Source organism: Choloepus didactylus, chromosome 22 (assembly GCF_015220235.1).
Source record: "Choloepus didactylus isolate mChoDid1 chromosome 22, mChoDid1.pri, whole genome shotgun sequence".
Lineage (NCBI taxonomy): Eukaryota > Metazoa > Chordata > Mammalia > Pilosa > Megalonychidae > Choloepus > Choloepus didactylus.
This window is the reverse complement of record NC_051328.1, coordinates 24,040,016-24,066,737: the sequence shown is the minus strand read 5'-3', so window position 1 is coordinate 24,066,737 and position 26,722 is coordinate 24,040,016. Positions and strand designations below refer to the sequence as shown.

The 26,722-nt window shown below is 48.5% G+C and overlaps 4 protein-coding genes across 6 annotated transcripts in view; 2 read left to right on the top strand and 2 right to left on the bottom strand.

Moving 5' to 3' along the window:
* Positions 1-1,412, bottom strand: part of UTP4 (UTP4 small subunit processome component) — a 42,543-nt gene extending 41,131 nt beyond the window's left edge. The window contains exons 1-2 of one of the 2 annotated variants that reach the window (XM_037815645.1): positions 1,335-1,412; positions 139-299 (exon numbers count right to left, since the gene is read on the bottom strand). In XM_037815645.1, the coding sequence (XP_037671573.1) occupies positions 139-297 (159 nt within the window). In that variant the 5' untranslated portion in view covers positions 298-299; positions 1,335-1,412. Of the gene's footprint in view, positions 1-138; positions 300-994; positions 1,311-1,334 lie in introns of those variants that run through there. The other variant, XM_037815644.1, reaches the window with a different exon arrangement.
* A 21-nt stretch (positions 1,413-1,433) lies between these two features.
* Positions 1,434-9,847, top strand: CHTF8 (chromosome transmission fidelity factor 8). The gene is made up of 4 exons (XM_037815649.1): positions 1,434-1,525; positions 8,755-8,814; positions 9,076-9,193; positions 9,600-9,847. The coding sequence occupies exons 2-4, from the start codon at positions 8,792-8,794 to the stop codon at positions 9,822-9,824; spliced, it is 366 nt and encodes a 121-aa protein (XP_037671577.1). The 5' UTR covers positions 1,434-1,525; positions 8,755-8,791; the 3' UTR covers positions 9,825-9,847.
* On the top strand, positions 9,764-12,172 carry DERPC (DERPC proline and glycine rich nuclear protein). Its single transcript, XM_037815648.1, has one exon. It carries the CDS (start codon positions 9,821-9,823, stop codon positions 11,444-11,446), a length of 1,626 nt encoding a protein of 541 aa, XP_037671576.1. The 5' UTR covers positions 9,764-9,820; the 3' UTR covers positions 11,447-12,172.
* Positions 12,173-15,016: 2,844 nt separating this feature from the next.
* On the bottom strand, positions 15,017-24,872 carry HAS3 (hyaluronan synthase 3). 2 transcript variants are annotated; one of them, XM_037815647.1, is made up of 4 exons: positions 24,806-24,872; positions 19,855-20,490; positions 16,782-16,883; positions 15,017-15,982 (listed from the first exon to the last, which is right to left on the bottom strand). In XM_037815647.1, the coding sequence occupies exons 2-4, from the start codon at positions 20,488-20,490 to the stop codon at positions 15,059-15,061; spliced, it is 1,662 nt and encodes a 553-aa protein (XP_037671575.1). In that variant the 5' UTR covers positions 24,806-24,872; the 3' UTR covers positions 15,017-15,058. The 2 variants fall into 2 exon arrangements, with proteins under 2 accessions (XP_037671575.1, XP_037671574.1); XM_037815646.1 differs by lacking the exon at positions 24,806-24,872 and adding an exon at positions 24,331-24,386.
* Between the last annotated feature and the right edge of the window lie 1,850 nt (positions 24,873-26,722).

Below are 26,722 nucleotides of genomic sequence, written 5' to 3'. Positions count from 1 at the left end.
TCAGAGATCTCGTATTTGCTATACAAGTTATGTAATTCTAAACAACCAGAGGGAATAGGAAGAGTCACTTTCTGTGCTCAGTGAACTTAAAAGGAAATTAACATCAGAAACACCAAATCAGGCTCCCAAATGACTTACTTTCTCCTGAAAGTAGTTTGCTGACAAATTATAAATTTCCACAGTGCCATCTGTTCGTGAAACAGCCAATCTGTTTGACTGGTTATTGTAAGCCACACAACGGATCCCTGGTGGGACATAATTAAAGAAACGAACTCGATGGACTCTAAATTCACCCATTCCTAGGGGGGAAAAAAAAAGAGTCATTAGTGTTCAATTTCAACTATAGTATGTCACATGTATTCAGTTTTTTCTTATCACTGTTCTGGATGGAAGACTCCAACTGTATTTCACTGAGGTTCATTTCTAAATATCTAATTAATGATACTTTCAAACCTCACACAAGAATCTATCAATTTCCAGGAGCTCAGGATGGTTTGAACAATAAGGATACTTCAGCATCACCCAGATTTCTAACAATCATGACAACTGCCTCGAGGAAGTGGTCCAGGAAAAGGGTGTGAGGTTTCCTTGGGAAGAAAGAGGAGGGTAAACACTGCAACCACTCTCACGAAGAATGGCAGGATAAAGGAGAGCTTTCTACCACCACTTCTGGCCTAAACGACGTGAAGACAGGGGAGGCAAGAAACGTTGACAGTTTCAAGTCTCGCAAAACTCCTGCATCAAGCTCACCTGAGGGAATGGTTTAAAATGTGGGATTCTGGGTGCTACTCAACAGCTGCAGAATTGCAATCTCTTGGGGGAGGGGGACACGCTGGGGGTCTGTATTTTAGCAAGCACCTCTCCCCAACTCTATCGCAGGTTAAAGTTTGCAAATCATAGACCCAAACTAAGGTAGAGATAGGAGGGGAGATGGGAGGGGAGAGCAGAATCGAGAACTCCTCATGAGAAGAAACGACAGGATTTGCTGACTTACTCTGGCTGCCTAGTCTGGAATGTCAACTATCCCCCTCCCCCGACAAGCACACGAGGCGAGGGTAGGGGCCGGGACTGGTTCACCGCGCTCTCTCCTCTCTTCAAGGTTCGGAAGGCTCGGGCAGAGCAGGCGCCCTCGGCCCGGCCCCGCCCGGCAAGAGGGTGTCAGAAGTGTGCGCCAGATCTTCGCCCCCTTGCCTCTCTGGGAGTCGGGAATAGCCCTCGTCCGGCCACTGGACAAGGGCTCGATGAGCTCCGCGGGGCGCCGACCGAAGCCCGGCCGCACCTCCTCAGACGCCCCTCTCTCACACTCAGCTTCCCACGCCCCTTCCCCAACTCACCCGCGGCCCCGTGCCCGCTTCTCTCCGCCCCGGGCCCACGTGCGCGCGCGCTGTCGTGCTCTGCCCCGGAAGTGCTCGCGGCGCGAGGCCGGAAGTGCGCACGCAGTACTCGCGGCGGCGGCGACGGCGGCGGGAGGTTCGGTTGTTGCCCGTTGGCCGCGCGGCGCCGCGTTCGGCGGCCGCCATTGCAGGTCAGGCCGCGGGCGGGGGGTGCGGGAGGCCGTGGGGAGTGAGGGACGAGCCGGGGATGGGGGCGAGGGCGCGAGGGAGCCGGGAGCTAGGAGCTGGGGCCGGGCGGGGCGCGCGGCTTTGGGAGAAGAATGGCGAGCGGAGGGGCGGGGAGCGGAGGGGCGGGGGAAGGGCGGCCGGGAAGGGGGAGGAGGCGGAGAGGGTTTCTCAAAGGTGGGGGCGAACCCAGAGGGGCCCCCGAGGTAGGAGGGCCGAGAATTATGGGGGAAGGGAGGGTGTGGAGGCGGAAGGCGGAGGGAAGGAAGGGAGTGAGCGGGGCGGAGCGGGAGAAGGGTGGAGAGGGTGGCCGAGCGCGGGCGGAGGACGGAGAAAGGGGCGGCGCGGGCCCGAACCTCGAGGTATGTGCGGGAAGGGGAAAGGGAGGGAGCCCAGCGCGCGAGGCTTGCGAGAGCTGGCTGGAACAGAAAACTAAGTAGTAGTGGGAATGGCAGAAAGGGGATTTCGTGGGGATGGGGTATAGAACTGCGAGGTTTGTTCGAGGGGACATTTTAGATCGTGGGGGAACGGGGTCTAGCTGGGGGAGAGAATTCGGAGAGTGTTTGGAAGGCAGAAAAGTGATCCCAGGGGTTTTTGTTGGCGGAGTGAGAAGAAGAGTGGGTCGGGGTCCTGAAGGAGCGAAGTACTTCGGAATTAAGAGGGGAACAGGGAACAATTTAGAGAATGAGGGTGGCAGAGGAAGAACGTTTAAATAGTAATCTTTGGGAGGAGGACAAGCTGTTTCAAAGGCTAGTCCAGTGGGGGGGTGTGGAGGAAGGTAGTTTAACGAATGGTCTTGGGAGCTTGAGGAGAGGTAAAAGCTTGGAAAGCGTTCCCAGTGAACGTCTGGGGATAATTTGGAAGGGGTTGAAAAGGGGGGAAAGTGGATTGAGAAGTTTTAGGAAATGGGCGGGACTAGGAATAGGAGGAAGTGTTCGTAGCTCATTCTGAAGGGGTGGGAGGGGGCCAGGGGTGAAGGAGAGAAGATGGGGGTCAATGGGAGGAGAATCCAGAATAGGAGACCACAAGCAGGGCTAGAAAGAAGGGGCTTTCGGGAAGATAGGGAGCCATAGCGGTAAGAGGAGGATGGGTTGAGATGGGACTGCAGAGTAGCAGAAGATGGAGAAAACTGGAGTAACTCAGATCGACTGAAGCCATCTTTTTCACCCATTGTCTGCAAATACCAGTAACTGATGCACTCCAACATGGGAACCCTAAAATGTGATGGGAAAGTACCACGTGTATGCATAGTATCCACACACGTTTTTGAATACACTCTTCACTAATGAAAAGTTTGGAAGCATTCAGTTCCACTTCCCCTCCATTGCCCCTTTTTGGAGGGGAGCAAGATTCTCATTTAGAAACAGGATTCTAGAACTTAATGACATAAGCCTGTCAAAAGACAAACTCCCCTTCGAAACTTAGACCCTCCCCTTCAGTCACAAAACCACAGTAACACTGCTAATAAAAATAATTTGTATTCAGTTGTATATAAAACTTTCTCAGTTCATTCAGTGGAAAGACATAAAGAGAAATAGTCATATTTAGAGAAATGACCTTTCAGAACTTAACCCCTAAAATAGTCTGGTGTATCCTGCTTGCCATGTTTGAATTGTACTCCCATTATCTAAAGTTCAGTTAATTCTGGCAACTTGTTTTTATAGTTTGGTCCATTATAAACATTAAAAGTAATAATTATACAGTGTAGTATTAAGATATAGTATTGGATATGTACTAAGAAAATGCCACATTCCTCTGGATTGACCCTGATGCCTTAATGTGTTAGGTACTGTACTAAGAGCTTTACATTCATTACTTCGTTTAATCCTCACAGCAACTTTTAGATACATGCTTTTACTGTATTCAATTTATTGATGGGAAACTGAAACGTCTTAAGATTTAAATAGCCCCCCATGACACAGAGTGTAAGTGACAGAATCCAAGTCTCTGACAACTACTTGAGTTTTCACTGTAATCCCTGGGACGGAATAAAAGCTCAATAAATGCTGACTGCTGGACTAGCAATTTGCAGAGAGATTTTGTGTCATGTGTTTAATTTAAAAAAATAAATGATGGTAAAAATTAAGAATTGGAAGGTTAAAGCCTTGATTCCTTTTTCTTAATTAAAAAAGAAAAAAAGCTTAAAATACAAGATGAATTGAAAGGTTTGAATGAAAATTTATGAAACATGCTTTAGCCCTAGCAAAATTTTGTTACTAGTAGTTAGGTTAAACCATTTTATCAAAGCCCCTTGTTTTGCTGAAAGCTGTATCCTCAGTTCAGTTGAGTATGTACTATTCTGCCACATTTTACTTTGGGGGCACTTACCATTAGGATCATTGCTTGAGCTGTTCCCCGTAAGATACTAGTACTCTTTTAACAATTTAACAGTTCAGAGCCAGAGGTTAAGAGTATTAAATTTTGTCAAAGATTCAAATGAACCCATGACAAAGAATGCCCTCTATTCTTTTGGCTTATTTTTCCTTACAATGAGGAGAAAAGGTTCAAGGTAAAATTTTGAATTCTGGAAGTTACATTTAGCAGATTTCTAGAGATTTCAAAAACCTAAATATCTTCTTTAGATATAAAAAATAGGTTTATTGTTTGTTTTTACTAACTACATAGATGTAATGGGCACTTTGGTTGCAAGTTACAAAGTCTTCCCAAAGTTTACATTTTGCCGTCTTGTAAGAGACTCTCTGACAATGAGGCTAATATTTATAAAACAACCTGAATTTCTCATACAGTAGTACTGTATGAAAGGGGGTTGTTTTACAGGACTGCAAGAGATGCAGTTATAAAGGGATTTAGGTTCACAACCTATATCTACTATTAGCTTGGACTAGTTAATTATCTTTGCCCTCTGTAAGCCTGTTTTCTCATCTGTAAAATGGGAGTGATAAAACAGTGCCTGTCTCGTAGTTTTTGTCAGGATGAAATGAGACAACCCATATAAGTGTTTGAAAATTTTTAGCCATGTGAGAAAGTAAGCTTTTTATTGCTTTATTATCCTTTCATAAAAATAATGTTCTGGACCTTTTTTCCTCCTTAAGAAATCCTGAGGTGACACTTCATTTTTTTGTGTTTTGTTTTTTTATAATAATTTTAATAGTTGTTTACTAACTTCAAAATAGAGATAGAAGCCAAATGGCAATTAAATAAGGTATACCCCACATTGGTCTGATTCAGGCCAAACCTTACAATGTAAAGATTTTGTTTAGGGTTCCAGCAGGTCTGGATTGATTCTGAGAATACCAGTTTCTTTGCTGCTCTATGGCTGGTATGGGGAGTGGGGGGGCTTGTCTTGAAGTTGTTTGGACCTGTGCCCTGAGAAGCAGCAATGTCTTGACTATCCAGGACCTCCATACTACCTCTATATCTTAAGGATAGGGATCATCTCGGGCAAGTTTAGATAAGTAAAATTTCTTGAAACTTTGAAGTCACAGAAAATAAGACTTTTTTAAGGGAAAAAATTGGGGAGGAAATTTAAAATGTATGAACTACTGTTTAAAAAGTTTCCTTTACAGATTTAAAGTCATTTGACTGGGAAGATAGAATGTATGGTTCATGTAGCTATGTAAAGGCCCAGAAAAATTAAATAGAAAAATTTTCCACCCTCTTGTTACATTGAGGGGAGGGCAAAAGAATACATCTCCACTGCCACGCTCTAGTTGTGACCTATGAGACTGATACCATTCCAAAATACAAATTTAAACAATCTTTTTTAGAAAGCTACGTGACAGTTTTCCCAGGCTCTGTGGTTACGTTATCATCCTGGGAGTTACTGTGTTAACCAAAGGCAAGTTAGTTGGTCCAAGCCAAATTGGGGTTTGAACTCAAGTTTCTTAAGAGAGGTTCTGGGGAAGCTCTTCCATTGACTTCTTTTTATTTACATGGTTTGATACAGTATGTTCATCAAGCTGTGCCTTCAGATGTAGCTCTTGATAAAACTAATTTCTACACAAGCCAAATCTTAGAACAAACTCCTAGAACTTGCTCTAGTTGTCTTTAAGAGTTGCTTGGAATAAGTGAGTTGAGACTGAAGACTTCAAAGTCTTTTTGTTATGTAGAGAATTGTCATTGTAATGGTGTTTTTATATTTGTTATCGCTAATAAGACTGTATTATACTTTTTCTCCCTGTCTTTTTTGCCTTTTTCTACTATTTCTGCCTACTCTCAAGGGGATAGGGACAGATTAGGTTGCATGTTATGTTTTTTATTCAGCTCCCAACTAAATGAAATAGATATTCCTTGCCACCTCCATCAGATGTATACTTGGTGAAGTACCCAGATGTACCTACCTACTCCATTCCTAAAAACAGTTGCCTAGAGTAGCAGTCTCAAGGAGCAAGAAAAGAATAACAGGATTCAGGAATTATAAAAATTACAAGGTATTTCAAGGCACTAAAGTAGAAGTTTTAAATTCACTAAAAGGATGCCCTGCCCTACATATTTCTTTCTAACTTGGTAAATACATGCCTGTGTACATAATTGTATGCAGTTCAGCTAACAGGTTCCTGTGAGCTAGACTCCTATAAGATAGGCTCGAAGTTAATTTGTATACGCACCGGCAGCATCCCAGTAAGTCTAGCACAAAAGTTTTTGCAAGCCTGACTTGGTACAGTAGCAGAATGGTGAAGCTGTGGGCCACAGAACCCTTATTTTCAGGAGCATTGCTAGATGTCTCCCTGTGTTGATAGATGTACTCAGGCAGGGCCTTTTACATAAATGGGTAAAGGTGTGTGTTTATTGAAGCACCAGGGATTGGTATGCAAGTACAGCTACTCTACTTCTAGGAGACATTAGTTTTCCTTTGCCCACTTAGGCCACTGTTTTGATTTCCTTTTCTCTAATAGACTCTCCAGGAAGTGGGGGATACACCGAAAATAAGGCTACATTCCTTTCTCCTAAATCACACATGCCCATCTCAAGCATGTGATCAGATGGCTTGAAGATTGATTTTGATTGTCAGGAAGTAGGCTCTATCTTCTTCCCTGTCGGTGCTCTGATTGCAGAGAGCAAAGTGTTGCCTTTCTAGCTCATTAACTTTAAAAATCCCTTAATCTCCCTATGACATGTTGAGAAAGTGCTTGGGTATCTTTGTTGTGTGAACGAACATCTTGTTGCTTCTCTAAAACCACCTGTATTTTAGCATAACTTAGATCCATCAAGGAAAATATACTGCATCGTCAGTCATCCAAAGCTTATTTTTCAGTCTGTATGCATTTATTGACCTTGAGAGATTTTACAACTTTTCAATTCCTAGCTTTTGAGCCTTTTTTGATTTTGGCTGAAATTTACTCACCGTTCTCTAAATTATAGTCATAATTATGCTATGGAAATGCTGGTTTGTTTCTCCAATCCTCTGAAAAAAATCATCTCAATAGGATTATGGTCTTGAAAACATTTTTGTATGTGTTACATTTGGTCTTCATAATAGGTTAATGAGTCAGATAAGCTAGGTATCCACCCCCATAGTCATTAAGTGACTTGTGACAATCCCACTTACAAGAAAGAGTTCCATACTTACAGCCTGGAACCTGAATTTAGGCCTTCAAGTTCTAAATGGTTCTCCTTTCTCTAGCAGAGAAACTTAGAAGAGGATTTTAAAAGTTCTTTAGGTTGTTCTGTTGACAGAAGTGGTGGAGCCTTTATCTGTCAAAAGATCTTTGCCCCCCTGAACTATTTATTGCCTTTCCCCTTCTCAGGTGGTACCAAAACTTGTGCTGCTGCAGAAGGTCTCTTATTTGAGGGTACCCTCTTGACTCCTCATTGCCTTTCTGACCAGCTCTTAATGTGTACTCACTACCTGCTGGATGCCTTGATTCCTTTTCATTCTCTCTGACACCTGGTTTTCTCCTTCAAGGAGGCAGAATTGGGTAATCATGACTGCAGGTGAAAGTCAGATGGCCTAGGCTCCTATCCTGGCTCTACCACGTACTAGCTGTGTGACTGCAAACAAGTGATTTAATCTCCATATGCCTCAGTAGCCTCATCTGCAAAGTAGGGATAAGTACCTATTTCATACAGTTATCACAATGATTGTTTGAGATACTGCCCACATACATGAACAGTGTCCAATGCATAGTAAAAAAAATCAATAAATGTTAGATGTTACTATATTGTGAGTTTGAAGTCCAGTGAGTAGACCAATTTCATGTACCCAAAGTGTGTCTGGTACTGTAGGAGTACAGGGTCCACTGTACTACTAGGCTCCTTGCAATATGCTTTACCTTGGAGTTCCAAGATGAATGTTAACATAGTGGTTAAAAAAAAAAAACAAAAAAACCTTTTTAACTGTTTAATTGAGTGTTTGCTAAACTTGGGCACAATTATATAATAGCTGTTAGCTTTCCAAACTACCGTTATAAACACTGGACTAATAATCTTCCCACTAAATTCCATATATACATTGGAAGAACTTAACCAGAGGCTGTTTAGGACCTCCATACCTCCGTTCCCCCCTCCCCCCCACTCCACATGAGTCTGTCCTTCCCAGAAAACAGTGAAGCCAATTGTTTCAGGCATACAGACCATCTATTTTTAATCCATTTGTGTGGAGAACTCCAAACTTGCCACCAGGTGGTGCCAGCGTATAAAGTGAAAATTATCAGTGTCAGGATCTTTTTAGGATCTAAGTGGGGAGATAGTCAAAGCATTTGATGAGAGTCACATCAGAAGTCAGCTTACCATTAATTGTTGAACTTCTCTGTTTTTTTCTTGGCTTTATTTCTAGTTAAAAGAGGCCCTTTGAACTTTGAAATAGAAGATAGCCAAAAGGGTAGACTTCACATTTATATCATGTCACGAAAAGACAAGGTAAAATCTAGGGGAACTCATTAGTTTTTTCAGAAATACACAGAGTAGAAAATAGAATATCCTTGAAAAAGGCAAGTTAGCTTAGTGGTCAAGAATGTGGATTTTGTAGTATATGTTATGAATTCAAATACTAGCAACACGACCATAACACAATCGTCATACGTATTAACTTTCCATATGATAGTTGACTGTTGGTGATCTTGAGCAGCCTTACGTGTACAATATCAGTAACAAAACTTACGTTACAGGGTTGTTAGCAGAACAAAATGAGAACATGGGTCTTAAGCACTTAGAAAAGTACCTGGCACACAGTAAGTGATAAATTAGCTATCATTATTATTATTGTCCTAAATCTTTTTTCTCTCTCCCTCTACAGCTTGTTTTCAGTTGCTATATATAAAGACAGAAAGCTCATGGTGCAAATTGTTATTTCCAGGTGAGTACATTTTGAGACTTTTACATTTAGCTTGCATGATTAGGGCTAACGGGTTTGACATTTTCCTGGAAAAATCAGGGTCCTTAGGTGCATCTTGCACAAGTCCTTGCCTTTCAATCTCTAGTTCAGTGCCTAGCACTGCGCAATTTTCTAAGAAATTATGCTCAAGAAAGAGTTCCTTTGGGCCTTGAACAGTGGTGTAGGACAGTACTCATCCTTCACCCTTCAAAAATATTGTAACCGCCAGCCCTTTGCTTGCAGTGCTGGGGCTGGAGGCCTGGCAGAATGGGTGCTGATGGAGCTACAGGGGGAGATCGAGGCTCGCTACAGCACCGGATTAGCTGGAAACCTCCTGGGAGACCTACATTACACCACTGAGGTGAGGGGGCTTTTTTTCCCTGACTAATGCCTCAGGAAAGCAAGCTACACCAAGGTGGTGCTCCCAGAACCCAGAGTGAGGACTGGCCTCAGGTTTGTTATTCAAGGTCTAGCTAATCTGCTAAGCTGTCTGCTTAATCTCCTCCCCTCACCTCTGCAGAAGCAGGGAAATTTAGTTTTGGGGGATCTGGAAGAGTCTCCTTTCCAGAAGTGGAAATTCTCCTGTGTGGGGTTAGAAAGAACAAAAAGGACATGCGGGTGGGTTGACAAGTGTGGCTGCTCAACAATAGTAGAGCCAGACCAGAGAATGGAGGTGCCAGCATTGCCTGCCAAGAGCAGTTTAGAAGGCGCCTGAGTGTTACGATCTTGCCCTGAACCTCAGGCATCTCGTTCTTGTTCTGCTGAAGGGAATCCCTGTGCTGATCGTGGGGCATCATATCCTGTATGGGAAAATCATCCACCTGGAGAAACCGTTTGCTGTCCTTGTCAAACACACTCCTGGGGAGCAGGATTGTGATGAGCTTGGCTGCAAGACTGGCACCCGGTACCTGGTGACAGCACTCATCAAAAACAAGATCCTTTTCAAGACTCGCCCCAAGCCCATTATTACCAGCGTCCCCAAGAAAGTATGAAAGAACCCCGGATTTTCCCTAGAGAGCGGCCAACTCCTTGGACTCGTGCTCCGCTGCCACCCCGAGGACGACTCGACAGTTCCCTGGGACCACAGGGGGGTCCTATGCTAAACACAGGCCACCCACTTGGTGTGAACTCAGATCCCTTCCTTATGGCAGCTGGTACTCTTGGTGGAAATCTGGCCCCGTTTCCAAGGAACCCATCTCCTTTTCCAACGCCATCAGGCTCATTGGCTTCAAATCCGGCACCTTTCCCTGCTGGTGCTCGTGACCCAAGCATGACTTCTTTTCCAAGAGGGATGAATCCCACTGGCACAGGTGCAGTTTCTTTCCCAAGGCCAGGCGGCCTCTTGGGTCCAGGCCCAGGCCCAGCTCTAAACCCTAGAACAGGGGCTCTTCCAGGCCCAGGACCCCTGTCTAACCCAAGGTTAGGAGGTCTTCCAGGCCCAGGTCCTATGTCCAACCCAAGGGCAGGTGGTCTCCTAGGAGCAGGTCCTGATCCCAGAAGTGGTGGCCCCATGGGCCCTGGATCTGGACCTAACCTGAGAGCAGGTGTCCTCTTGACCTCTGGGAATGGCCCGCCCAATACTAGGCCTGTTGGCCTGGGTCCTGGACCAAATCCCAATATGAGATCAGGCTTCTTAGGTTCAGGCCCTGCCCCCAGGTCAGGTATGTTTCCAGGCTCAGGCCTTGGGTCCAACCCAAGAGCAGGTGGTCTGGGCCCAGGCCTTGGGCCCAACCAAAGGGCAGGTGGCCTGGGCCCAGGCCCTAATCTGGACACCAGAGCAGGTGGCCTCTTGGGCACAGGATCTGGTCTTAACTTAAGAATGGCTGGACCACAAGGCTTAGATCTTGCCCCCATTCTAAGAGCTGCAGGTCTTTTAGGAGCAAATTCAGCTTCTTTCTCACAGGCTTCTGGAAACATGGGCACAAGCCCATCTTCCATGGCAAGAGGACCTGGCCCCATGGGCCCAAACTCAGGTCCTGGCTCTCGGGGAATTGGTCTTCCAGGGCCAAATCCATCTCCCATGTCAAGGGTTCCTGGCTCCATGGGCCCTAATTCAGCTCATTTCTCAAGGCCAGCTGGCCCCATGGGGGTAAATGCCAATCCCTTTCCAAGGGGGACAGGTTCAGGAGGACTGAACCCAACTGCCTTTTCTCAGTCTTCTGGCTCATTGGCTGCAAACCCAGCTACCTTCCAAAGGTCTGCTGGCCTCCAGGGCCCAAGTCCAGCAATGTTTCCAAGAGCCTCTGGGCCACTAGGCCCCAACTCAGCTAACTTCCCGAGGGCCACTGGCCTGCAGGGTCCAAGTTCGGCTACCTTCCCAAGGTCTACTGGCCCATTAGGCCCTGGGCAAGTTGCTTTCCCCAGGGGGTCAGCTTCTGGGCCCCTGGGCTCTTCTACAGCAGGTCCTATGGGTATCAACCCAGCTCCTTTTGCAAGGCCAAGTGGGACCCTGGGTCTAAACCCAGCTTCTTTTCCGAGGATGAATGGCCCTGCAGGAAAAAGTTTGGTCCCATTTCCTAGAGTGGGGAGTCTCCCTGGCACAAACCCAGCTGCTTTCCCCAGACCAGGGGGTCCAATGGCTGCAATGTACCCAAATGGAATGTTACCCCCTTAAACACCATTATCCCTCTAGGACCACTTTGGTTTCCAGGCACTGTGGTTCTGGGAAGGGGCTGTCCTTTAGGTAAAAGGATAGATATAGAGCTATGGTCTGAAGTACCTAGCTGGGGCTCAAGTTTAAATGAGCCATCTTTTTTCTCTGCTTATTTCTTGACTGAAGGTGAAATGTTATTTGTGGGACAGACTAGGGCGAGTGGGAATGATCCTGACCTTGAGAAGAAGGATCTCCAGCCTTCCAGAAGCCTACTGTGCTTTTGTCCCATAGCTTTCTGCCCCTTGTTTCTTACTAGTTTCTTGGATCGTTCTTGTGGACTTTTCCTCAGGGATACATTGGCCTGCAGGTCCAATTCACATGTATTCCCCTGCTCACCACTGGAGAATCAGCTCACTGCTCTTTAGAAGTGTTGCATTGGTGAATGGACCATGCTTCAGTAGCTCTGATCTGGGCAGCTTGGACCTGGTCATCCTCTACTGCCAAACCTTTCCCTGGGGGCTTGAACACAGAACAGGGAGATGGACAACCACTTCAGAGACCTGCCAGAGAGAATTTCTGCTTGAGTGACTCAGCCTGAGACTCTCCTCCTCCTGGGATATACAGGTGGCCAGACTTGAGGCTCGTCCAACCCCCTCTCCACTGGTACTCCCAATCAAAGAACCTCAAAATTTAAACTGATATGGATGGGATCTGGGGTGGGAGTAGGGGTGGGGTGGGGGGAACAAGGGGGAGAAATCACTGTGCTTTGTTAAGCCTGATATGAAAGGATGGTTGCTGTTTTTCCTGCATTGTATCTTTTCTTACTGTTTCTTTAATAAATGGGATGAGAGGGCTGCTGATGTCACTCCATTTTTGTTACCTGTCCCACAGAGCAGGAAGTTTACCCATGCTTTCAGTTGTTTCAGCTTGGCCACAGTCCTACATTATCCACCAGATAAAATGCTTTCATTCAGAGAAGCAAGCTGTGGTATTTAGCCTTAGGTAAGGCTCACTTATCTGCCATTTATTTCACAAAGATCTTGCACCCCTCTAAAATAAAAGCTAAGCCACTAAAAGGTGTGGGCCTACCATATTCCCAGATCCTGAGGCTGCTGTGACAAATTATCCTACTTTTGAGTTCCATTGAAATTACCTTGACAAAATAACAGTTCTACATCATGTGCCTCTTTTGAAACTGAATAAAGAGCTAACTTTCGAATAAAGAGGCAGGAAATAGTTCAGCGATACCACCATTATGTGAGAATCTTTATTTTGACAAATAAGTATAGTATAAAAATTTTACCTGAAAAGTAAAAACAAACAAAAGTAAAAATAAATACATTTACAAAACACTGTAGAAATACAAAAGAGTTGCTTAAAATTCTCAAAAATGAGGAAAAACCAAAACATGTCCAATTGTATAAAGGCTCTTCCCTTGTAGGAAACAGGAATGAAGACTCAATCTGTTTGTTCAGTGCTAAAAAATGTACAAAATAACTTAGGAAAAAACAGTCGAGGTCAAATGTTGTGAGCCCAGTACCTGTATCTGCCTGTTTTTGATCTGAGGAAAGTTCACAGCCAATGCAAGGCAGAGCTGATGGTAGGACAGCCAGGAGTTCTCCATCTGGAGTCCATCATCCTATAGGAATTTTCAAGTAAAAGCTGAAGAAAAACAAGCCCTTAGTGAAGTCTGAACTCAACAGTTGGTGACAGGATTTCCTCCATTGTAGTGCTCAAAATAGTTTACTTCTTGGCTAGCAAAGACACGGAAGAGCTTGGAACAACTGCCTTTAGCAAGTGCCTGCCGGCTCTTCCCAGCCCTTATGGGTTGGGCCCATATCAAGCAGTCTTTTTTCAGAAACTTGAGGTCTGTGTGATGCAGCAAGTCTTCCTTACACGTGGGAAACCCTTGAGTTCGTGGGAGTTGAAAGCAAGCACCAGAGTTTGCCCATCTGTGGTTTGGAGTGCACTTCATTCTTAGGTGGGAAGCACCTGGGTATACTAGTGGCTTGCTCTCTCTACCCTGTACATTAGTACTGGTTCTGAGTGGTTAACTGGCCTCTCTATGAATGGAAGTTAGAGAGAAAGTTACATGTAAGTCAAGGGCTTAGTCAGGGTCCCAGGTTTCACACCCGAGAAAGAGTAAACCATTAGAAAATGGTCCCCACCCACCCCTGAAAGTAACCAGAAGGGAAAGACTAGCTGGAATCAAGTTGAATGAGAGAGAGATCAAGAACCTTAGGATTCAGGAACCATTTCATCTCCTAGTTTGGTTTCTGGAATGAAGTACGCAAATGCAAGGGTGACTATCCAGAACATGGCAAGAATTCCCTAGAGAAGCCACTGAGGAGAATGGTCAGTCTCAAAGATGACCAGCTTGAATTTGATGGTTTACTTAAGGGGCCGCTGAAAAGCTTTTCGTTGGAGATGATTGTCAAGAGCTAGACTGAAAGTCATGCGTGCTTACCAACTGCTAAAGATCTGTCCAAGCAGTACAGCCCATTTGGGCAGTTCTTCCCCTGTGTGCTGAGGGCAGACTTTGGGGCCTGTACGAGCCCAGGCTCTGCCCCAATTGCCACCTTGAAAAACTTACCTGTGGTGATGATGTGAGGGTCAGAGGTGACTGCAGTTATCACCCCCAAAAACATGCCATTGAAGGAACTGAAGTGAGGAGACTTAGACCCAGATTGTAGCTGAATTTGAGAGAGGAATTCAGGAGTATATAGGTTGAAATTCGTGAGACCTCCCTTCCTTTCCAAGCATGTTGAGGGTTTTAACTTTTCCTGGTAAATAGCCGGAACGTTTTATCTTCCCAGCAGATATCACAATTAAGAATTCAGCTAAAAGTCTGGGCAATTTCCAGCTGGAACACATTCAGCCCAAGGCTTCCCTATAGCCCATAGCCTTCAGCACCACCACAATCTGCTGCTCCTTGCAAAATTTCCCTTTTTAACATACATATATATATATATACATTTTTAAAAGCAATTAAATGCTAACTCCCTGCTAGTTTGGCTCATCCCTGGGATATGGAGTGGGCTACGTCACATCGTAAAGCACCATTCCTGGACCCTGTTTTCTGATGCCCAAAGACTAGGCGTCTGGGCCTTGAATGTCAGGTGCAACCTTACTGCACTGATGACTAGGTGGGGTGGGGAGGGGGTGGGCACTATTGACTGGCCCAGATCGTTCAGTGGAAATGCTCCCACCACCTATGGTTGTGTTCAGATGGATTAGAACTCCTTCCCACAAGCTGTCATTGCTGACTCACCTAAGAGAAGCTGCCACTGAATGGAACTTATTTTTCAGTTTAGCACACTTCTAAGTTCCCTCTGGATCCCAGGGGTTAGGTAATAGACTCTTTTCCAGAGGCCACCACCCATGTAGAGGCAAGCAGACAGGCAGCCTGGGAAGATACAAGAACCCTCCGCTCTTTTCCTGAGGAAACTGTGTTGCCTCCTCTAAGCAGAGCTGCCCCAAGCCATACTGCAGTTGCACTATAGCAGATTTGTCCTTTGGACCATTAAGAAACTTAAACACAGCACTCCCTCATCCCTCCCACCCTGTCTTTTCTATTCCATTCCCCTCCCTCCCCTACCCATTGCACTTTTCCCGCTAGGCTTGGGGGCTATGTCATACCTCAGCAAAAGACAAGCTATACTGCTCTGGCTTTTTCCCACATCGCCGGGCGATAATGGCCAGATACAACATGAGGAGGGCTACCCAGTAGCAGCCATACAGGATGGCCCCAGAGACAAGGAAGGCAAGCTCTGTCTCACTGAACAAGTCCTGGCAATAAGCTGTGTAAGCCAGCCCCCCCAGAAGGACTGCCACCCAGATGGACACAGGGATGAGGCCGATGAAGTTTACTACAATGGTTTTTCTGCCAGAAGTGCCCCAGCCAGACTTGTTGATGGTAGCAATGGCAAAGATCTTCGCTGGCAGGAGGCTTGACATATAGAGAAGAGAGTAAAGGGACATGAAGATCATCTCTGCATTGCCTCGAAGGAAGCACGCATAGGTGGCCTTGATAATGCCCACCAGCTGCACAGTCAGAAGAAAGAGGAGAATGTTCCAGATGCGTCCACGGTAGAAGAGCTGAATGACTGTAGCAATGAGGAAGAAGGGGAAAAAACCCGTGACCACTGATTCGTAGGTCATCCAGAGGTGGTGCTTATGGAACCATAGAGAGTTATAGAGCCACTCCCTGAAGTAAGACTTGCTCCAGCGGGTCTGCTGATTGAGCCACCGGAGGTACTTGGTTGGAGTCTCTGTGAGGCACTTGGAGCGTGCTGTGTACTTAGTCTGGTAACCAAGACTCAGGACTCGGTTGGTGAGGTGCCGATCATCCCCAAAACTGCACTTGCTGCCTAGGAACTTCTGATGGTACCAGTCCTCCAGGAATTGCTGGAGGAGGCTGTTGCGATACATGCCCAAGGGCCCACTAATACACTGCACGCAGCCAAAGTAGGATTGGCAGGCCCGCTCCACGTTGAAGGCCATCCAGTACCGCACACTGCTCAGGAAGGAGATCCAGGAATCATACTTGTTGAGGATCTGCAAGGGAACCAAAGATGCTGCATCTCCCCAGCCCTGGGTTTTGTGGTCCTTTGCTCAGATTCCTGGACATCCCAGCTAGAGCTGGGAAACCTGATGCCCAGAAAAACCAAGCACACCCAGTTGCTTTCCCTAGTATCAGCTCCACCTTCCCACTCTGTCTTCCGCACTGATTTTCCCAATTAAATTGCTTTAGCATTGGAAGCCACCTTAAATCTCAGGAGACAGCCTGTGGTGGTGGCAGAGAGAACGGCTTTAAAAAGAGGCAAAGCAACACCCCAGCTACCCTTCCTACCCTCCTGTATATGGAAAGCTTATAAGGAAGACCTGGTGTGTGGCCAGCAGAATCCTCTGGAAGAGGATCTAGCCCCTTATTCTTACCATATTGCCCGAGCTCTTCAACTCAAGCTCCCAAAAGCAAGGATTTCTTGAGGGTCTAAATTTGGAGCTAATTGCTGTCCCTGCCTTTTTCATGCCCTATTTCCACAGGGACACTACTGGCCTACTTACTGCACCACCAACAAGGAATCCAAAATGGAACTACCCTCTGGAACCCTAAATATTATGCCCCTCCCAGCAAGGGTGGGCTCTCTCCATACCTGAGAGGTGATTTTTTGCCCAGTTTCAAAAAGAGCAGAAAAAAGGTTGGGTAACAAGTGAGCCCTTTGATACCAGTGAAAACTGTCAAAAGGGTACCCCACCCATATTAGGAAGTAAGAATGCCCAGGCATACCCAACTGGATTAGGAAGCAGAAAGAGGCCAAACCCCTACCCCCAGGAATCCCTGATTCATTCTTACTTGGACATCTCCCCCAACGCCCCCTACTTGGGGATCTTCCTCCAGGACTCGAAGCATCTCGATGGTACAGGCAGGATCCAGCACAGTGTCAGAGTCACACACCTGCAGAGGAATCGTACTGTCAGCCCATTTTGGCCTTAGGCCTATACCCCCTCCCCTGTACCCTCCACCATGCTGCTCACTGTCTGAGGGACATTAACTCCCTGTGACTCACTTCCGGCCATGAGCAAGATCTGTGCCAAATAGAAGGGGTGAGAGGAATAGGCAGGAAAGTAAGGAAAAGAAGAGTTCCAAATCAGGCTTGACAAATTCAAGAGACTGGGCCTAGACCTAGGAGGGGGAAAATACTTAGCACTGGACAAGTTTTAGTCCCTGCAGAGCCAGGCTCCACAGAAATGGCCTCAAAATATTTATCTGGAATCCTCGGGCAGAAGGAGAACCAGTCACTGATAACAGGTGACAGGTGCAGTGGGCTAGACCAAGGTCAGCAGACACTCCTCTAAGACATACAAGAAGTGGCTGCTGCCAGTGGCTCCTGCCCCAAGCTGTCCCATAGGGTTGCTAACAGAATCCCCTTTCAGCCTCTTGCCTGGACTCCTGCAGCCCCAGTGGCAAGGATCCACCCTAAGGCATAGGCCCCTCCTTGAGACCACTAACATGACTGCCAGGCATTCTGTGCTCCCTTAGCACAGACTCCCTGGGCCACATCTCTAAGACCAGGGCACATTATGTCCAGTGCCTACCCTTGCCTGGATTTGGTTCTAGATAGGCATGGAAGCTGGCAGGAGCTGGCCTCCAGTCACACTGCATCAAACTCTGCCCTGCTCTGCCACCCACCATAGGAAGGCTCCTGTTCTAACAGGTAGTCCCATTATTAATTGAACCTGGACTATGAACACTTACTTTGGAGGCTAACTCATTTTCTAAACTAAAAAAAATGTTGAGGTGGTACAAAAAACCGCGATAACCAGTGGGCAGGGGAATTGGTTCACTAACCTCTGATTGAACTCTATGGTCACTGTGAGCAAAGAATAATATCCACAGATCAGCTAAAACCCTGTTCTGCAACGGCCTAAAAGCCTTTTGCGAAAGTTGCTAAGAGCCCGATAGCCTCTAGAAAGGAGGTTGCCCCCAACACTCCAACCACTAACTGGCTTTCCCTGTCCATACTGGAAGACAGGGTGGCCAAAGACAAGCAGCAGAGAACTGAGGGGAAACCAGGCGTAGCATCAGCACCAGGCTAGATCCCTCACATATGCTGCTTCTTCCCCCCCCGCCCCAGATCCATCCTTATATCCTGACCCATGTCCAGAAATGTCCTAGGGAACTTCATGCCGGACTCCTAGAGCTTCCTAAGCTCACAGGCCAAGCTTCCCAGTGCTACTGGTCTCACCACTCCTTCCTGCCAATGATCCTAACCCATTCTCATGCTGCTTTACTTCCTTCACTCCAGAGAAAGTTTCCTAACTAAGCAGGGGTATCCAGAGGAGAAGCTCATGTGCTGCCCAGGTGTCCCCACTGGCTGGTGTGTGTTTCTCTCCCCCAGAGGGAAAGATACACACCCTGTACAAGGCTGTTGGAAGACAGGCTGAAGTCCATCAACAGCTCGTTGGCTCTAATCCAACACTGCCTCTAGACAGTGATCTAGGAGACATAAAAAAGGCACAGCTCAGCTCTGTGAGCCTGTTTACTAATCCACACAGGAAGTAATCAGAAAAGGAAGATATGTGGCAGAGCAGGTTTTGGGGGCTCCTATGCCTTAAGAGAGTGGATGACAAAGTCACTGTGGCTTGAGCATGTGCCAGGGCTTTTTCTAAGCATTTTGGACCCCCCAAGAGGGCAAAAGTGTCTCAGCTCCAGGTAAAGGCATGATCAGTCTTCTAGACTCTCCTCCCTCCCTACAAGGCTGGGGAGGTCCTTATGCCTAGGAAGTCAGAAACTGCTAAGTATACCAACTCTCATGTGAGGATTCAGCTTTCAGAAAGGAAAAAAAAATCTGTGGCATGCTAATTTTAGGTGGGTACAGCTTTTTAAAACTCTAAATAATGTCAGACTCTGCGCTCTCAGTAGTAAGACTGAATGATAAACATGAGGGCTGTCAGAACAGCCACTATTCGCTCAATAGTCATTCAAGCATTTACCAAGTGATGGGCAAAATCCTCTGTGAGGTGCAGAGACAGGCAGACCAGGTGGAGGAGGGATGCTGCATGGATGCTGGGAAGAACTGACCAAAAATCAGGGATCCTGAGTTTCAGTTTCTATTTGGTATTGAAATTTGTGAGCTTTAATCCTCAGTCCTCTCTCAGATTTTGTTAGCCTTAACCTAATAAAATTTTCAGGCTGGTATTAATGACCCTTTTGACTGGAAGCTGGGCAGGGTCTGCTGGGGGCGTGGTGGGGCGGGGGAGTCCCCCTTCACTGCTGAAGCTGCTGCAAAATTAAGCTGGTGGATGCACACCTGTGTCCCTCCACCTCCCATACATATCTGACACCAAAAAGATTTTTTGGCCTGTGATGATAACAAATGACATTTGAGTGCTTTTGAGCATGATTTCTTGTGATCTCCATCACACTTCCATAAGAAGAGGGTTATCTCCATGTTGCCAGTGGCAAGGCAGTACTGCCTAGTGGGTAAGAGCTGACTCAGGAAAGACTGCCTGGGCTCAAATCCTGGCTCTGCACCTTACTAGTGGTGGAACGTTAGGTAAGTTATGTTGCCTCACTGTGCTTCAGTTTCACCTCCCAGAAGTGGGGTAATAATAGTACTTATCTCTTAGAGGCACTATAAATATTAAAGGAGTATAAATGTATGAAGTGCCATTTACCTCTCAGCTATTAATATTGTTGGGATACCAGTTCAGAGACCTGACCAGAGCCACACAGCTAAGTAACAGCTGATTCAGGATTTCAACCCAGGATGCTGTTCAGAATCATTATGCCTTTTGCCTTAAGTACAGAGGAGGGATATGCACAACGCAAGGGACTTAAACCAGATCTAAAATTCCTGGAGGAGAGTATGCCTCGCTGGCTGGACGCATCATATGTACACACATTGCTGGAGAGGCACCCTTACCTGGATGTAGTCCACTGAATCGCCAAGGGCCTTGAAGGCTGTGTACATGACCTCACGCTTGCCTCCCCACTTCTGCATGATGCACGAGAAGGTGCTGGCCTGTACCACGTTCCGCACGCGGTCCATGCCCTGCTGCAGGCTGGCCTCCGTCTCACCCTCACCCGCCTCATGGAAGTTGCTACGCCACACAAAGAAGCCAGCTTGCTCAGTGCCACCCAGCACCTCTTGGAAGATGTCCAGCATGTAGGCATCCTCTTGGCGATTGCCATCCACCACCATGACCACCTTGAGATCAGGGAAGGCAATGCGCTGGGCTGAGCGCAGGCACTTGCGCAAGTAGTCAGGGTCCTCCTGGTAGGCGGCAATGCAGAGGGCCACTGAGCGCTGCAGCAGAGAAGGCTGCTTCAGCATCCGGTCAGCCCGCCGCATGTGTCGGTGCTCCAGAAAGGCAAACAGGCTCTGGATGAGCAGGTGCAGGCCCAGGATGGCTCCGTATAGGCCAAAGGACAGGTAGTGCTTTTCTGTGTGGATGAACTGGTAGCCTGTCACATAGGCTGCCAGGATGCCCCCCAGCACTGCCAGGGCAAACAGGCTGGTACCCACCACACGTAGGACTGTTGTCAGCTGTACCGGCATCTGGCGGGAGAGGGCAGGAGATGTGGGGTCAGGCAGGAGGCAGCATCTGCAGTCATTGGGAGCAGGACCATTCTCAGTCGGGCCCAGAGCAGGGGAAATGACCCACTAAAAAACCCACTACCACTTGTGCCGGTTTGGATATATCACGTCCCCCAGAAAAGCCATATTCTTTAATGCAATCCTGTGGGGGCAGACTGATTAGTCTTGATTAGGGTGGAACCTCTGATTGAATTATTTCCATGGAGGTGTGGCCCCACCCATTCAGGGTGGGTCTCAATTAGTTCACTGGATCATTTAAGAGAGAGGCTAAGAGCCAACACAGACCCAGATGCTTGCTGACACTTGGAGATGCTTGGAGATGCGAACAGAAGGACGTTTGGAGATGCTGAGCTAAGAGATGAAGCCCAGAGTTTGCCCCAGAGAAGCTAAGAGAAGATGCCCAGACGCTTAGAGAGAAATGCCCTGAGAGAGAGAAGCAAGGACACACAGGAGCTGAGACAGAAGCTAAGAGAAACCCAGAGACATTTTAGAGAAAGCCACTTTTGAAACAACCCTGGAGCAAAGGAACAGCAGACGCCATCCATGTGCCTTCCCGGCTAACAGAGGTGTTCTGGATGCCATTTGGTGGTTCTTCAGTGTATCCTCTTGATGCCTTAAATTTGGATACTTTTATGGTCTTAGGATGTAAATTTGTAACCAAATAAACACCCTTTATAAAAGCCAAGCCATTTCTGGTATTTTGCATAAAGGCAGCATTAGCAAACCAGAACACCACTCATTGAGCTTGATTAAGACTGTAGACTCAGAAGCCAGACTACTGGGACTAACATCTCAACTCTGCCACTTATTATCTGTGCGACTGTTTGGGTTTCTTAACCTTTGCCCCTTGGTTATTTCATCTGTAAATTGTGGATTGCAGTACTAACCTCATAGCATCTTTGAAGGTTAAATGCATTACATATGTCAAGCACTTACATCTGTATTTTTGTTAGACAGTGAGAGATTTATATGACACCCATCTGGTAGGTGGCAGAACTGGGATTTCCATGACCCGAAGTCTTAATAGGTGGTTTCAAGTAGGGGTGAGCCATGAGGCCAGAGGCAGTAGACCGACCAGGAAGGGGCGAGTGCAGGAGAAGGGGTAGAAGGAAGAGCAGGGGCAGGGAGGCAGCCAGTGGCCCAAGAGCTTCTACCTGCCTGTACCCCCTAGGGAACTGCACTGCAGGAGGGCAGTGTTCACCAGCCAAGCACAGCCTCTCTTGAGGCCCATGAAGAAAGTGGGGGAGGAAGAGAGAAACAGCAGGGAACATCAAGAGGTGCCAGGAGGAAAAGGAAACAGCTTCCTTTTCACAGCAAAATCAGTGAGAGAAAGTTTCTCTGTGTTCTCTGCTTTCTTACCTTTTTATCAGGGAAAGGAAAGGGGGAAAGCAGACAAGGGGAAGAAGAAAAATGAGAGCTGAGGTGTGGACAGCCTCCTGGAAGCCCAGCATTCAAGGGCAAGAGAGGGAACTGCAGCTACCACTGCAGCGGCCTCGAGGGGCGGCTCCCTGGGGAGCACAGTCCTCTTGGTCCTAGTGCCCGCCTGGAATCTCTGTGCTCGGCCCCCTTCCTGGCCACTCCTGGAAATGCTGCCAGGTTTCCGTTTTCAACTTAATCAGGGCTCCTAGCCTCTGCCCTGTAGGAAACAGCTGTGATTTAATGAAAAGAGCCGAGGACTCGGCACCAGAAGACTTGGCTTGAGACACAGCTCTACTACCTACAGGCTGCCTGACCTTGCCCAAGTTCTTTCTCTCAGACTTGGTATTCCTGTCAGTACAATGAAGATTCAAATGGTTTATTGCTTCCAAGGTCTCAGGAAAATCATTTCCCAGGAGATGGAAGCACTTCCACGCAGGAAGGACTACCCAAGCGGTAAGGCTGATTGTGGTTTCCTCCAGAGCCCGTGGGAAAGGAGAGGCTGCCAGACCCCAGGCTCGATACAGCCCTCCATTCTCACCCATGCCTTCTCCCCTCTCCTCTCCTTGCCATCTGCTTGATCTGGAGAATCCTGTGACCATCCCAAGTTTACAAACAATGATGTCTTGCTCTAAGTCTCATTGAAATGGAATCCCCACCACCACCACCACCACCACAAACTCACCTTCCCGCTAGGGAAGCAGTGCCTGCACCCCCATCACCTCCCACACGGGAGAGGGGAGGAATATGCAGTCACTGCACTGCCTAAATCAGCCTGAGACGGGCACCCGCAGCCTTCCAGCAGCTTCAGTCCGGAAAGGGGCTGGGAGCCTCCCCTCTCCGGGAAGCGCGGCCTCGGGCTCTCTGCCCTGCCATCCAGGGGAGCATGCCGCGTGCTTCCTCTGCAGGACTCCCAGCCCTCCGTGGTTCCCCGCTCCCGCACGCGTCTGCGGCACAGAGGACCCCAAACCCTGCATCCAGCCCCAGGGGCGCCTTGGTCCCCTTCTAGAGCTTCCATGCCGGGGGGGGCGCTGCGAGCCCCGCTGCCGGCCTGCGGGCTGGGAAGGGGCAAAGGGATCCGAAGCCGGCCCAGCAATCTGCCGGACGCTGGCGCCCCGCCTCGGTTGCAGTACTGAGGCGGTGCCCCACAGGTTAATGCAGCCGGGTAGGCACTCGCTACGCTTCTCGCCACGCTTCTCCCCACGGATACCCCGTGGCTTGAGCCTCGCTTCCCGGCAAAGACGGCCCCGGCCACACCTACGTGCCAGTTTCCCACGATCCAGCCAGGATGGAATGAAAAACCCAAGGAATCACACTGGGGCCAGGCCCCGCTCACCTCGCTAGAGCCCCAGCTACCTTGGCAAAGTGTGCCTGCAGACAAAGGCGGCAGCCCCGGTGTCGCGAGCCGCCTCCTCCCCCGGGCCGGGCCCCATCCCAGTAGGAACTGGAGGCTCTACTCTGGCAATCCCTCTCTACAGAGGACCCAAGAAGGTCCCGCGGTGGAGACACCACGTACAGTCAAGCGCTCCTGCGGGCTTTAGCTGGGGTGCCCCTGCCAGGATGGGGCCATGCCACTCGAAACTAGCGGGGGAGGGGGGAATTGTCTATGCAGCATAGACCGCCTCCTTCCCACTTATCTTCGCTAAGAATCCATGGAAACTCGGCCCTCGCAGGCCAACGCGGACCCGGCCTCAAAGGCACGAGATGGGGGGCGTTCCTCAAGGTCGGCGCCCCCGAACGACCGAGGGAGAAAATCTGATAAGGAAGGGTACACGCAGCCTTACCTACCCCCGAAACTTTGCCGGGCTACCCCGTCAGCAGTCTCTCTCCAGCTGACAGGTGCACCGTGCTGCGGGGCCCACACGCGGCGGGATGGAAACTTGCGCGCGGGGCGAGGGCTCCTTCCCTCACGCCCCGCCGCCTGCCGGGCCCCTCCGAGCCGGCAAGAGAAGAGGTGCCCAGTCCCTGGACACGTGTGGCTGTGGCTAGCGGGGGCCCGGCTGACCCACAGGACCAGGGACGCCGGGTACATTGGTGCCCGGACAGGTGCGAGCCCCCCGAGCAAGCCGTGGGGGTGGGGGGACTCCACCAGACTCGTGCCTCGCACCGCCCTCCGCCTTCTAATTCATTCACAAAACGGGAGCCGGAAGGGAAGAGGGAAGGAGAGGCTGGAGGAAGAAAGGGAGGAGGGGTCAGTGGGGAGGGGTCTGCAAGAATCGCCGCAGGGAAGCCGGGAGATGCCGCAGCCCACAGCCCGCCGGGGAAGCCGTGGGGGTCCGGGAGCTCGACTAGAGGCCCGCCTGGAGCCCGGCCCGCACGATCCTCAGCGCAGCCTCGCGAGGCCCACCCCGCCGAGGTGACCGGCCCGCTGGGCCCCGCGCTCACCGTGCCGCCGGCTGCCCGCGCTCCGGTGCTCAGCAGGCTCGCGGCTCCATGCCCCTCCTCCCGCGTCCCCGCCGCCGCCACCGGCCTCCTCCACGGGGCGCCGCCGCCTCGCCCTCCGACTGGCGAGCGCTGGTCCCGCCGCGCCTCCTTTAAGTAGCCAGCGCGTCCCCGCTGGGAAAGGCGCCCTCCTCCGGCCCTGGGGCCGGGAAAGTTGGGAAGAGTGGGAGGGCGCACCCCCTTCCCGGATCCAACAGATCCCAGAGACTCGCAGCCTCTGCGCCCTCTCAGAAACTGGGTTTCCCCTGAGAAGCTTAAGGCCGAGCTGCTCGCTCTGCGTCCCCGGGGGAGGCGGTCATTGTGCCCGACCTAGAACCTGAATTGTTAACTTTCAAGATTACCTGTGTGGACTTCCAAAATTGAAACTCTCCGACGACCCCCCCGCCGCCCCGCTTTCTAATCCTCGAAATTTACTCACCCTACAAAGCCGGAGAGCCGATAGAAATCTTCCCCACTCCGACTTCTACGCACGGAGGAGCTGTTTGTTGTCCAGGGCACTCGCTAAAACCCAGACAGCAGAACCTTCCTGCCGGCAAGAGAGAGACGCAGAAGAGAGTAATTGTCAAATGTAAAAAGGCTGGTCAAAGGTGTTAACAATTGTGACAAGCTTTGCTTTGAATTCCGCAGTGGGGCGCTGATGACTTCAAGGCTGTTTGCCAAAGCTGCAAATGGTTTTTCAGGAACCTGGAAGGTGTCCGGTGTCTTAAAGGCAAAACCTCCACCCTCTTTTACATCTTTATTTCTGACATCTGTGACCTCTTAAATTCCAAACTGATCTTCTCTCCAGTAGTTCCCAGTTCTGTAAAAGCTGGTGCTACATTTGGGTGGAGTGGGGTAGGGTGGAGTGGGGTAGGGTGGGGTGGGGAAAAGGAGGATAGTTGGTAGCAAAGGAAGAAATTTTAGAATCAGCTGAAAACACTGAGTTTCTACATCTTGGAAACACTTGGAGAGAAATTATAATTAAAGACTAGTAAAAAATGAATTTATATATTCTCCAAACAAACCTGAGATAATTCCCATTACTTCTTTCCAAGCTGCAACAAATTTGTAATCACCTGAGTTGCAGTCTACAAGCCAGTCCTCTCCAAAGTCTTAGGGACTTGTGGGCTTGTCTGCTCACCCCCACTCACTCTGGGCCACAGAGCTCACTCCTCAATCCCCCAGACAAGCAAAGACCCCATGTCACATCTACTGCATCCACTCCCATCTTGCATTCTAAATTAAATCATCTCACACTTTTGCTTGAGAAAATCACCACTAGTATGCTACATGGTTTAAGTATTCGTGTGTGTGTGTGTGTGTGTGTCTGTGTGTGTGTGTGTGTTTGAAACTAGTATTGAATCCACAATGGAAAATGTGTTTCGAACTTCAGACTACCTGAGGGGTCCTAATGGAACTATTAACGCACAGATGATTAAAGAAGGGATGCCTTGGTTAAGAAGTGGGGGATCTGGAGTTGGTCAGACAGTTCTGCCACTAGCTGTGTGACGCTAAGCCTCAGTATCTTCATCCCAGAGATGGAGTTGTGAGGATTGAAGAGATTGAGAGTAAGTACCCAGTAAATGTTAGCTACAGTTAACCTCAACCCAGAGAACCACATCCTTTTACCGATAATGTGGATTCTACATGTCCATCCCTCTAGAGCACTTGGTGATAGGAAGTTCAGAGGTCAATGCTGGAACAACTGAAAAACACCTTGTTTCTATTGAACTGTGGACTCCCAGAGCCCTGACCAACTCCTTCATGTCTGGGGGCATAACAGTTCCTGGAATTGCTGAAGATGTGAGGATCTGGGTCCACCCAAACTTGCTATTTGCAATCTTTTGGATGAGGGGCTAAGTAGGGACAAAAGTGAATCCATCAGCCTGGTGGGAAACATGTGCCCCATTTAAAGGATCGTCTCCAGGGGGAAGAGAGGGCCCAGTGTTGCCAGATCTTCTGTTTTAGGGAAGGTAAAAATCCAAATGTTTATATGAAATCTCCTAATTTTTAAATGTTGGCAACCAATTCAAATGCTAAAAAAACAAACAAACCAAAAACACTCAGCAGTCCAAGCAAAATGTGTCTGTGGGTCATATCCAGGCAACTAACTGCTCGTAAGTGACCTGTTCAGAAGCTCAAAGAATTGAGCAGCCAGTTGGAAAGATCCTTTTTTGCCCTCCCAGCACAACAGCAACACAGCTTCTCTGGGTGCAAGTTTCTCTGGGGCTGGCCCAGGATCATCTCGGGCCTAGTTAGTTTCTAAGGCTCCAACTGTGTCCCACAGGCTTATTGCTGGCTCCAGGGAGTTTTTCAGGTGGTGGACTGGTTTAGCACAACCTCACTAGTAAATTAA

Excerpts from the sequence above, each read along its gene's own strand:
- HAS3 (XM_037815647.1), bottom strand. The coding sequence starts at position 20,490 with ATGCCGGTACAGCTGACAACAGTCCTACGTGTGGTGGGTACCAGCCTG. Across the intron at positions 16,884-19,854 it reads ATTCAGTGGACTACATCCAG|GTGTGTGACTCTGACACTGT; the intron begins GTAAGGGTGCCT and ends ATTCCTCTGCAG. Across the intron at positions 15,983-16,781 it reads GCGTTGGGGGAGATGTCCAA|ATCCTCAACAAGTATGATTC; the intron begins GTAAGAATGAAT and ends GTTCCCTTGCAG.
- CHTF8 (XM_037815649.1), top strand. The coding sequence starts at position 8,792 with ATGGTGCAAATTGTTATTTCCAG. Across the intron at positions 8,815-9,075 it reads GTGCAAATTGTTATTTCCAG|TGCTGGGGCTGGAGGCCTGG; the intron begins GTGAGTACATTT and ends CTTTGCTTGCAG. Across the intron at positions 9,194-9,599 it reads ACCTACATTACACCACTGAG|GGAATCCCTGTGCTGATCGT; the intron begins GTGAGGGGGCTT and ends GTTCTGCTGAAG.
- DERPC (XM_037815648.1), top strand. The coding sequence starts at position 9,821 with ATGAAAGAACCCCGGATTTTCCCTAGAGAGCGGCCAACTCCTTGGACT.